General features: G+C 39.0%; 1 protein-coding gene across 1 annotated transcript; it reads left to right on the top strand.

Annotated features, from left to right (window-relative positions):
* Positions 1 to 5400: 5400 nt before the first annotated feature.
* On the top strand, positions 5401 to 13041 carry ABRA (actin binding Rho activating protein). The gene is made up of 2 exons (XM_048286467.1): positions 5401 to 6189; positions 10413 to 13041. The coding sequence occupies exons 1-2, from the start codon at positions 5438 to 5440 to the stop codon at positions 10888 to 10890; spliced, it is 1230 nt and encodes a 409-aa protein (XP_048142424.1). The 5' UTR covers positions 5401 to 5437; the 3' UTR covers positions 10891 to 13041.
* The last annotated feature ends 166 nt before the right edge of the window (positions 13042 to 13207 follow it).

The following is a 13207-nucleotide window of genomic DNA, read 5'->3' as shown; positions in this document are numbered from 1 at the left end:
GAAAATTCTATTTTCCTTGCACATTTGCCACCTTGATATCTGAGAAACAGCCATTAGCAGAAACATGCAGTTAATATTAACCTGAAAAATAAAAGCCACAATGCATGGGAACACTGCCTTGTTAATACCTGGAGGACACTGATTTGATTATGCCTCTTATCTCTTGTTTGTAACATATTTTGACTTTATAGAACTGTGCTTTTATTATTTTTTTTTTTAACCTGTGATTTCTTTCTTATAGATGTGTAAAATACATTTATTATCTCTCACATTACATCCAGGTGTCTGATTTCAAGTTCTCCTTTTCTGGTATGCCTCCCGTCCGTCTTGTATTGCAAAGTTATGTGAAGACTTTAAATTCCTCGTATCCAGTGTTCTGCTCAGATTTCAACAGCAGCAATAAGGCCATATTCTCAAAGCCATAAGACTATTTCTAGGTAAACTTTAAACTAAGGTATTTCAGCAAGCTGGAATCACAAAATTAAATTACTTATAATATTAAATAATTTTCTTATTAGAAAAGGATAACCATTCACTGACAAATAGATACAATCAATATAAACTTGAATAGCAACATATTTGTGGATTTAGTTTAAAGGCTATCTTATTTAAATTACCTTCAGAAATTCCATCATAATGCAAGGAGAACTAAATGCCTGATGCAAATGATTTCCTGCAAATGTTTGTTTACAGTTTTAGAGAAAATTGCTTCATTACTGCTTGTTACTTGTTTCTGTTCATTTACTACAGGTAATCAGATAAGAGGTGTATTTATACTCAAAGGTAAAATGGGACTAAAAGCATGTGGTCTTACCTCTGCTTTCCTTTCCTGTATAAATCTGATTAAACTTGTATGGATTTCTTGCAGGCATCTCCCAAGTGAAGCTGTGGGCACTATATGCAAAAGTAGGAAAAGGGTGCCAAAGTGCTTTAAGGGCCTCCATCCCAGTCCTAGTTTTCATCTTCTGAAAAGTGAAGACAACTTTAGAGGAATAAGATTTTCAAGGGAGCAAAGAGCTTTGTCACTTGAGTAGCAGGGCTTGTGTAGGAACTTGAAGATATGTGGATGCATCTTTGCATCCCGAATTGGGTTTCTGTCAGCTCTAACAGCAAGGTCTCTCTACCAGACTGCAGTGAAAAATTATGCTGAATTCTCATCCTCAGCCAGTTCAGAATTCACAGGGCTGTTTTCTATTACTTGGGTGGCTTGCATTGAAATCTGTCACACCTGGAGGGAGAGGAGCTCTGGGGCTGCGCTCCACAACTCACTCACTGCAGCTGCTGTTACTGGATAGCAGTTCTTCCCTCTCCTCCATTATCCTTTCACAACTAAGAATCTTTCAGCCTTGGTTCTGACCAGGGCTTTCTTGACAGTTTGTTGGATTTATTTTCTTCACAAAGCAGTGCTGTCATGATAGGTCACGGATAAGCCCTGATCTCTCATATAGTTAAATCCTGATGACACATAATCAAATGCAGACTCAAATTTCCATGTTAATTACACAGGGATAATTTCTCAGTAGAACACAATTTCAGTTAAACAAAAAAGGCTATGGCCAGATATAGGATGCAAATATAAAAAACTGCACCAATAAATGCAGTAACTACTTTCAGTTAATGGCTGGACATGACCCAGTCCACAGGCTCAGGAGCATCCATTTCTTGGAGCTCAGACACCTGGATTGTCCATGAAACTGCACACTGAATGAGACACAGTTGCTCACTGCTGTTGTTAGAAGGAATATGTTTGATGTGAACTCTAAAAATAAGGAAATCCCAAACTCTAACTCTTTTCCCAGGTTTCCTGCGATAACTGGCAACGTATGGCATTATGACACAATGTACTGTAACTGTGTCATGGTGAAAAGAATTTCTGAGATTCCTGATAATGGCAGCTGGTTATACTTAAGAAACACATCTTGTTCTCGTTATTCACCACTACCTCTCGGGAGGAAGACAGCATCTTTCATACACTTACAATTGGTTCAAAATTAAATTCCTTGGCATCAAAACCATTGAATAACTTATGTCAAAATCTGACAAGGTAAAGATATGTATGAAGGATACAGTCCTACTTTTAAAATTAATCATCCTTACATGAAACCAAAAAAATTTGATGGCAAACTGGTCTCCCAGAGACTGTTAATGTTCTACAGCAAAGAGAAAATTAAAGGATTTTTAAATAGTTTATAACTACACAGAGAAAAATCCATCCAGAGGGAAAACAAAACCAAGCCACCACACAGGAAAAACATCCCAACTTTTACCTCTGACATTAGCAACCCCTCAGCTGGTCCTTCACAACTGTGGATTCAGGAAGTCAGAGGTATTATGTGAAATGCAGCAATCCACAAGCAGCAACAAAGTTTTAGGGACATGTGCAGACTTGTCTAAAGGTGTCAAAGAGATTAAATCCCAGAAGTATAGGCAGCCAGGCTGAAGGACAAGGGAGTTTACAACCTCAGCATGTGTCAAGCTTGCTCATCAAAGTAAATACTTTCTCCTTCAAGAAACGGTCCCTCGACTCTGGCCTCAAGGATAGTTTCTGCACTTGTGAAAGCCTGTGACAGTCACCCTCACCAAGCCTTGCTGTGCATTTGGAGTATATTTTTTGACCTTGTGATGTATGGAAGACACATAGAAAATGTGGTTCAGGTCCAGCCTGCCTAAAACATACCTGTGCCTTTAGGGCTGGATATTGGCTTGTAGAAGTCACAGTAGGGAGATTACATGCAGAAATGTAACCTTGGCTAGTTATTTCATTAAGAATAAAAATTTAAAATCATGAAGTAATAAATTCTAGTCTTATAGTAATAAAACATCTGCAAAGTAAACAACCCCCAAAGTATGAATATCACTGGGTGATTCAAACATAATTTATAATTAACTTCTTGCTGTCAGCATTACCATATAGAATGAGACATCATTCAACACATTCAAGACATCATTGTACACACTAAAATTAAGCATCATAAAGACAGTTATCCTCCGGATAATTATATCAAAGTTTCACTGACACTTTGGACAAATCTGTGATAAAACTTCAGCTTAATATAGTGACCAATTTTAACCAAACACTTGTTTATCATATTGTTGTGCAATATGGATTTAATAGTAGTTTAGATCTGTAATCTTAGTGTTTTTCATTAGTCTGTAACCTTTCATTGTCATTTATCTAAACTATGTAAGCATTAAGTCTGTGGGATTATGACCAGTATGCCAAGGTCAAGTCTGTTAGAAAAAAACCAGGAGTCTCTTTATTAACAACATATTTGAAATGTACTGTAATTTCTAAACATTCCTCAGGAATGTAATTATTTTTCAGTGCCACAAATTTCAGTACCACTACTTGCAAATATTGTGTGAGAGAAAAAGGGTTTGAGAACTTCAAGGGTATTGGCAGTAACAAACTGAGCAGAGGTCTTTGATTGCAAAATACAGCCAGTTAACCAGGGGAATAGATTGCCTAGACAGTGGGGAGTACCTACTGCTGCTAGTCTTTAAGAGCAGGTAAAACAGGATCCAGGACACATGGAGGTGGAGCTGACCCTGCCTTACACTCCAGGATTGTCCTTCCACAGTCACTTGTTTCACTGCAGTCCTTCCTTGGCCCTACCCCTTATGTATTTAGCTTTCAGCTCATTCTTAAAGCCTCAGCCACCCTTACATTCCAGAGACCACTCAGAATGACATCATGAACTGGTGTAATACTCCTATTCTGCATGTGCATTATTTTCTTTCACTTGCCTCTTCCTTGTATTTTAGGGAACATACCTATGTATGAACATGTTGTGTGCATGCATGCACAGACATGTTAATTTTAAGCACAAGGAGGTCCCATTCCTGATCAGACTTAAAATGACTCCAAAATAAATGTTTGGTAACACACGCTCCTTAATCAATTGTATGGGTACATCTCACAATGTCATCTCACAGCTATGATGCAATGGGCAATAGCTGAGACTGTACAGTACACAGAGGTGATACATTTCTTTCTAAAATAAAAGCATGAGTAAATACCTAATAGCAACACTAGCTTACATTATGTCATCGGTTTTGAAGAGGAAATTACTCCACAGATTAATGAGGAATTCTACATGGAAGTCAAAGGTATGATGTAGTCTTACTGTGTTAATCAAGGGCTAAATATGATCTGACCTTCTTAAAACAGCCCAGCCTTTAACAGACAGAAGATTAAAAAAAAGGCAGAATACAAGAGTCCATATTTATCTCTGATGTAACACCAACAAAGCCAACAGAATTCCTTGAAGTTCAGTGTGCCTCAGAGCACCACATGGCAAGTGCCACAGGTCATCCTGTAATCTGCAAGGTATGATGGATCAAAAAAGCAATGACATTTTCCGTTCCTATTTAGGAAACATTATACTAAGAAATAAGATATCATAGGACTACATCTCAGAAAAATGTCTGTTTATTACCATTCAACAATGGATGTATCAATTCATTAAACAATTTTACAAATTCAAATATGAATATACTTTAGGAAGCCCTCTGGAATGAAGAAATCACAAGGTTTCCCAGAAAAACTGATTTTTTCTATACTGTACACAGTAAACATAATTATGCTGTATATAACTCTCTTGAAAAGCAGTGAGAAATTAAATAGGTTATCATTTTATTTTTCAAAGCCCTAAAACTTGGAGATTATTCATCCATCTGATCAAGTCAGACTCACTATACTGATCACCAGACATAGTGATTCCCTCCTCCTTAGTGCTGACACTAAACATGATAGTGTTCCCAGGCCCCCCTGAAGGTATGTTCTAAAGAGAGAGACATTAATAGATAATGAATGGGAAGAGAACACATAAATACCTTTTAAAAAATTAACAAACCTCGATTTCCTCAGACACACAAGCAATAAGAAAAAGTCACCTAGTACCTTTTTAGGAAATACCTCTAAAATTTCTCAATTATAACTTGCTTCTGGCTTCACACTCCATGACAAGGACCACTATTTTCTTGTGACGATAAGGCGTGCCCACTGTGGCCGAAGTTGTTAGCAACTGACAACACTTCACATTTAGCATTTTCAGTCCCTGCGATCAGGATCTCTAACCCAAGTGCAGCATTTGCAAAAGAACAAGACCCTTGCCAACAAACTGGGAATTCAGCAGTCCTGGGGCGGGGGACTAAAGGACCTGTTACTTTCCTGCTATTTCCAGAGCAGGTCTGTGTCACGCTGTTTACGTCATGCATCATTCATCTGCTGTGATGAAATGTAACCCCACGTTTTAAAAAAAGACCTCTGCAACAGTGAGGATACTATATCTCTGAGAGAAGCGTTTCACATATTTTCCACAGGCATCAACTGCTCCTGCTTCTATTTAAATCTGTGTGGCCCTCTTCAGAGGGCATTATTCACTTCAGGAAGTCCATTCAGAAGGTGCTGAGCATAAGAAGGGGAGAAGCCAGGATGGCAGCAGACAGCAACATGGCTCCTGAAGAAAAGCCGAGCACTGCTCCTGTGAAAAGGGCTGTCCACAAGATCCGAATGGCCAGCCAGGTCTTCAGCTTGGCACGAGGTTGGCAGCAGTGGGCATCTGACCACCACATAAAGCAAGAGCAAGAGCCCTCTGGATGGGTCCCCACTGCAGAAAGCTCATCAGTTCAGCCTGTACAAGAAAGTTCCTTTCAAAAATGGCAAATTCCATCTGTCAAGAGGGACCAAGAAAAAGATGATGAAAAATCCTTAGCAAAGAAATGGGTGACAATAAGAGATGCTGAAAAAAAATCAAGGGAATCAGATGAAGCCCTCAAAATGTTCAGCATTAAAAGCAAAGAGGTGACCAAAACAGTTGTCAGCAAAGCCTACGAACGAGGGGGTGATGTCAGCCTCCTCAGTGAAAGATACGAGAACAACAACAGCAGCTCCGAGATGACCAAACTCAAAGAAGAATCAAGTGCTATTGACAAAATTCTTAGCAGCAAATTACCTTCAACCATAAGGAGAAAGTGTTCAAACGTGGTATCAGAGCTGACCAAGGGCTGGGAGAAGATGGAAGAAGAGGACAAAGATGGGGCCAAGGAAGAGCTGCTCCTTAAGTGCCGTGATGACAGCCTGGATGCCCAGGACAGTGGCTATGGGGAAGCAGAGGACAAGCTCGAGCAGGAAGACAGTGACCGGGAAGTGACAGCTGTGAGGATTAAACGGCCTGTACAATCTCTGTAAGTAAAGAATCTTCATTACATCAACACAAATGGCAGAGGGATACAGCTTTCCATGAGGAAGATGGGTGGGGAAATGGCAGGAAGTGGTCAACGATAAACTATTATTCTTGACTCAGAAGAAATTAATCCAAATTCAGGAGACCTTTCACATATCACTTTGTGTTTAAGTTAGTCAACAACATCAGACTGCAGCCCAGGATTTTATGTGCTATGTACCTAATACACAAAGTCAGGAAGTTCTATTTGGGAGATATTAATTATATTTAATTTTCACACTGGTTCATCAAAATAACTACTTACTTCTTAATACTTCAGTCCATATTTCAGAATCACAAATTTTATCTCATCTAGAGCCCTCAGCTATTCATTTATTTCATCAAACGTTGTCTAAATCAATATATTTGACGAGTAATATTTCCAAATACTTATTCATTATTTTGCTTAGTATAAATTGTAAATATTCTCAGGAGCAATTTGCAGAGGGTGTCCCAAATTAATGTTGCAGGAATTATTTCCAAGTACTTCTTACCAAAAGTTGGGTTCACTGCTTCTCTTTGGAAGCTTTCCACGAATTTGGAATTCACCAATTCAAAGAAAGGAAACCTTCACAGTATCTTGGACCCCAAGTTCATACCATATTTTAATTGCCTTTCCAGAAATGAAAAACTGGATCAGCACCAATGATGAAAAACTGATGAAAATGCCAAAACAGATTTTGTGATCTTTCTGCAGACAGACAGGCAGGCTGTATCATGGCCCCTGTTTTGGTTTTACACCTCACTACTGATGAGCACTACCATGACCATTAGACCGTGACTAACACAGTTATGGATTTCAACATACAGCACCTTTTAGCACAGCTAGCTGAACACACACCCCCAGAGCTATTTTAGCTATTCAGATGGGATTAGAATGATGCTTTGCTATACAGCTGAGCAGTCAGCTCCTGTAAGAAGAAAATGGTTAACAGCCCAAGTGAAAAAAGCTCTCCAGTAACCTAGGGCTTGAAAGTTTGTGGTACCTGCTTTTGGTAAGGACTGTGTGCACCGTCCTTTCACAGAAGTTAGGACCTCAAACCAAAGATCCCAAATATACAGTGGAAAAAGGATACATTTGCAGCACTTTTCTGTAAACAACTTCAATTAAAACAATTTGCTCAGTTTCAAATATTACAGTAGAAAAAGACCAACTTTCTAGCTTCTGTTAAACTTTCATTTCCTTTGTATGTCTACCTAGAAAAAAGATTGATAACCCATATTTACTGTGGTCCAAATGATTGAAATAACACCCTCTGTGTTACTTAGAGCTCTCTCTTCCACTGAAATCGGACACAAAAATAATTTTCTGCACTTACAGTGCTGCTATCAGGACTGGATTTAACTATTCCTTTTTTAAAATTATTTTACAGCCTCAGAATATCATATTTCAGCCTGCTACCTTTACGAACCTTTCAATGTGGTTTAATCTTCTTCAAAAACTTCATAAGTACACAGTTATTAAAGAGTATCTCCCATTTTCCTCTCTATGTTCCAGGAAAAAAGCATCAGTGCAAGTATTTTGTTTTCCTCACATCAGCACCTTCATTATTTCCAGCTGCACCACTTACTGGAATAAGGTTGTTTCCTTGGTAGAAGGCCTGTTAACTCCTACTGGCATAAGAGACACTATTTTGTTCCAGCTTAGGAGCAAAAGTCATGCAGCAAAGGGATATGAAACTCCAAACATTAAAAGGAATTCATACCTTTCCCCTACAGACAGAATCAGTGTGAATATGCACCCTGGACATTATTTGCCTAGAAGGTCAGAATGCATCTAGCAACTAGAACACATTTAGGATGATTGTTCTGGTTAACAGGTTAACTTAGTTGATTGTTACACGTAAAGCACTTCTTACAGTGGATGAAAGTTCAAAACTTCACTTTGGATGCACAATCCTTTGTGTAGGTGCGGTAGAAACATGAAAAAATGCTTCTATGTGTACACAACTCACATTGTTAACTTATCATTAAGCTAAACAATGGCAAAAATGGCACTCCAGCCACCAGAAATGGTTAAATTAGAAGATGCATTAAAAAAGTAGGTTTTTTCAAGCCCACATGAGGCACGATAAAAGCAAAAGGATAGATAAGACGGTGGTTTTCTCAACCACTAAGAAGATGATTTGGATGAGGAAGGTGATAATAATATTCTGCTAGAAAGGAAAATTAGTTTCAGTAGAAAAAGGAGGGAATACATTCTAGACTGCTAAATTAAAGCAGACAACAAAGATTTCACAGCCTTCTGCTGTGTCACTCCCCCTCTTCTCTCCACTCAACCTGGGGAACTGAAGCTCTGGGACTTTCTCAGAGGTCATAGTCCCTGGAGAGAAGGGGGAGCAGCTGGCTGCGGCTGAGGGATAAGCCTTCCATGATGATATCTCATCAACTCCACTGAAACTGCTGGCATCAGTTCTTTGAGGCAATTTTGATTCACTTAGGATTTTTTTCCCCCCCTGCCTTAACTGATACCTTCCCCCATGAAGAGCTGGTGAAGCAATCTGAGCTTCAGCTGGAGTTCAGACTGTGCTGCACAGGGTTTCTGAGGCCTTTGGAATAGCCATAAGCTTCAGGAGACGAATTCCTTTGCATAACCTGTGCCCACAGCTCCTCTGGGCAACGAAGGCACAATTCAGGTGAAGGGACAAAGGATCACAGCTTTCCCTTTCTCTGTATGACAATAGCTTATATAGAGGAGCACTTGGTTTATTGTTGGGAAACCAAATTGTGTAGCTTTATCCCACTGGTATATCTTAATGCTTTCCTGCCAACACCTACCTGTTAAATCACTTACACACACAAAATCACAGGTACAGACACACTGCCTACTCTCAGGATGCTCCGTGTCACACCACAGAAAGGTGCACTTACTTGGCAACTCAGTATGCTCAATTCTTTTGATGTTTTTTCACCAGATTGATAAGGAAGAGTATTTTGGAGTTTTTTAAACACAGTTTCTCAATACAGCTAAGCCAATCTTAGGGCAGCTCCACAGGTAATAAAGTAGCGCAGCTCTCCCAGTTCTTTTTCTATCCCTGGCACTAAGTGTTTGCAATTCTTGCCCTAACATAGCCCTGCCCAGTACTGGCATTTTTCTGGTGCACAGATCTGAACTGGGGACATCTCTATGACTCCTATTCTCTATTTCAACCAGCTTAGTAGAAAACAAAGGACTGTCCAAACAGCAGGGGAACAGAATTTTCTGCAACTTTGCAGCCCTGTGTACTGTTTTTCTAAGCGTATCTTGATTCTCCAGCATTACTGTTAATATTCAGCTGACATTGCTGGAGAGGTCTCAGAGCAGCTTTTGTGGAGTAAAAATACTAGAAAACAAATTACTTTGGCACAGCCACAGAACAGCATAGTCCCTAGCTGAGTTCTGTACGTACACACAGACAGGACGTGGACAGCACAAAGACTAGCTCAGACTATCTATAGCTCCCCCACAACATGTGGGATTGGCCACGAGAGGAAAGAGCGTCTGCCTGCAATCATCCAGAACTATTACACACACACAGAAAGAAAGAAAGAAAAAAAAAAACTCTGAAGGTCTTTCCTTATCCTTTGACCTTGACACTTTAAGGCTTCTACCCTACCCATGGGAATGTGAATTTTTGACTTCAGTATTTGTTCAGAACCATACTTCAAACGCAGAAGCATAGACAGAGCTACTGCACTCGATTAGCTTTTTGTTGTTGCTTTAATCATTGACATCTATTACAGAGGACAGATTTTTCTAGGCACTACCCTCTAGTTTTCAGCCAGGTCATACACTTACAGCAATCAGCATCTCTAACCTCAGCTCAGGCACATTTCAGGCTTGGCCAGGCAGGCAGGAATGGGAAAGGTACAGAAAGTGCAGGTTATCAGCAACATACTGTTTTGCTCCCTTACAGAATTAAGTCATTCTGGGGAAAAGTTTGTTAAAACAGGCTCAGATCAGGGCTGGAAGGTGGTAGTGTAGACAGGATAAAGCTGTGATCATGGAACTTGCCTCTGAGTGCAAACTGAATGTGGACGAACAGCCCCTACGGAACTAATTTAGAAATGGTGAACTCATGCCACCTGGTGGATTTCAGCTCGTCTCAAAAAACACAGTAACCCAGTTACAGCAGACCAATAAACAGCAGAAGTGCATCAGGAAACGAGGAGCTGCAAAGCTCAGGTGTGCTCTGTGTCTTTCAGCGCCAGCCGGCTGGGCGAGGAGGCGCGGAGCAAGGCGCGCAGGAAATGCAGCGCCGTGCGCAGCCTCAAGGACAGGTGGCAGGAATGGGCCGACCAGCACATCATAACGCAGAAGCTGAACCCCTTCAGCGAGGAGTTTGACCATGAGCTGGCCATGTCCACGCGCCTGCACAAAGGAGATGAAGGATACGGCCATCCCAAGGAAGGAACCAAAACCGCTGAGAGAGCCAAGAGAGCTGAGGAGCACATCCACCGGGAGATCAGGGACATGTGCTTCATCATTGAATCCATGGCTAGGCCACGGCCCGACGGCAAGATCCAAGTCACTTTTGGGGAACTCTTCGACAGATATGTTCGTATTTCAGATAAGGTTGTTGGGATTCTGATGAGAGCCAGGAAACACGGGCTGGTGGACTTTGAGGGAGAAATGTTATGGCAAGGAAGGGATGATAATGTCATAATTACTTTATTAAAATAAGTAGGCTATAACCAGAACAACTTTTGGAAAACTTTTCTCCCCTTCTCCCTTGCCACTAGCATTTACACATATTGAATATAAGATTCCCCTGTTCACCACATAGAAAAGAGTATTTTTTTAAATACGTAATTTATAACTAATGCATGATAACCCAAGCATCCAAATGGACTTCATTTTGTACCACAAGTGCTTGCAGGACAATTAAGTTAATTACTACATGAAAAATAAGGAGAAAAATCTATATGAATATAAGCAGCTGATGATAAAAGCCCATAGCAATATAAATAGCTACAAATTACTTCCAATTTCTACTTCTTCTTACATTAAGATATTCCCAGCCTATTTAAACTGGCATATCAGGAATATGAAATATGTCAGATCAGAAGCTGAATGACAATATAGACTCAGACCAAGTTTTTGATCAGCAAAATGGTCTTGTGCATGCATTTCCTAATTAATTTATTTATATACAAGTAAAATGATCTTATTTTAATACAGAATCAAGGATACCACATTGGTTCATGTTACAAGCAGGATATGCAACTACTACTGCAGTATTATCTTGTGGCAACTGTTGACCCAGCTTTCTCTTACATATTTTGTAAAAATCCTTCTTTTTATAAATGGGGTTTTATATATTTATTGTATTTATATAACTAATTTTTTAGATAGTTTCATAAACTTATGGAGGTTGGAATGTAATGAATAAAAAAGTTTTGATTAGACAGCTACCTAAAAAACACCTTCTATGCAACATTGTGCAATGTCGCATCTGATTATCTATGCAGATACTGTTCCTTTAAGTACAGGGAAAAATAATATGTATCATATAAAAACTAGCCAGGTACTTGTACTTTTGTATACAGCAAAAAAAGTTGACTAAAATCATCAACTTCCATTGAAATGTATCTCTGTGAGAAAAGAGAGAAACAGTGCTCATAACTTTGAGTAAAATGTTGCTCCACATTACACAGAAATACTGACCTAACTTTACAGCATTTGCCATTTCAATGCTACTGAAACAATGTATTTCAGTCCAGATGATGCTGAAGAGGACTAAATGCTAATGAACTAATATTTCTAGGACAACTCTGAGACCTCTGTAAGGTCTCCACTGCTTACAGGATTAGAGAGACCACTATTTCTCTACTACAGTAAAAATAGCTCTCCTGGTAAAATGTGTGTATTTCACAAGAAAACCGTTTGTTTCAGAGCAGATGCCTGGGCAAATAATGAAAAAGGAAGTGGTCTTTTCCCCCTTAAGATCCTTTCAAACTGAAAGAGCAAATATCTTCTCACAGAAGTAAAGGTCTATGAACATCTTTTCTCTCTGATAAAACAAATAATGCTCTTTTGAGTACAGGTACTCCAGTTTGAAGCTCCAATGCACAAATAAACAAAATGTTTTATAACTTAGTGATACAAGAACTGACTACTACATCTATTCTATGTAAATCATTAGTATTTTAGGCATAGTTATATTATGTGACTCTAAGGAAGAAAAAATTAATTGTAAGATGGAAGCAGTGGAGCTCATTTAATGTTTTCTTGAGATGTCTTAGACTACTCAAGCTGAACTACAAAACTTCTATCTTAGTGCAATACTTATATAATTTTTATCTGCATATTCTTAGCTTATTATGTCTTTATATAATGACCTTTAAAGCTGTCTAAATTGTCTTGACAAAATTTTGTTGTCAAAGGAATACATGAACTATAAATAAAACCCTTAATTATTTCTTGGGTTATTCTGCCACACACTAGAAAACAAATACGTGCACATATTCTGTGAACTAAAATATCAGTAAGTTGCTTCAAAATGTAAGCACATTCTTCTTCTCACAGGCTGTTAAAATATTTCCTGTGAAGGCTTCTCTGTCCAATGCACCAGAAAAAGATTTCAGGGCACATGGCAACAGACCTTACACAAAATACCTGTGCAAAGAATACGCACTAAAGGCATGTTAGTGTTAAGTGAATTACATATTTCTGCTCATGAGAATTCTCATCCTACCACAGGAAACAGCAGCTGTAACAATGTAATTACTGCTATACTTCTTCAAACTATAGCTCACTGCAGATAACGTAAGCCTCCCATTCAGTCATCTCAATGTTAAAATCTATGCAAAATAAACCAAACCCTAAACTTTTTCTATTCTTCCACGCAAACTATTTTATTTCCAATCGGATGAGAAAATCACGTGATATAACTACCCTCCACTATTTACCTTTGTGTAGGCAGTATCATGCAAAGCCTTCCAATTTCTGAGAAGAATTTACCATTTTTGTCAAAGAGAAATATTAAATATTGATATAA

Source organism: Corvus hawaiiensis, chromosome 26, assembly GCF_020740725.1.
Source record: "Corvus hawaiiensis isolate bCorHaw1 chromosome 26, bCorHaw1.pri.cur, whole genome shotgun sequence".
Classification (NCBI taxonomy): Eukaryota; Metazoa; Chordata; class Aves; order Passeriformes; family Corvidae; genus Corvus; species Corvus hawaiiensis.
The sequence above is the reverse complement of the archived record's forward strand: the minus strand, read 5'-3'. Positions and strand labels throughout refer to the sequence as shown.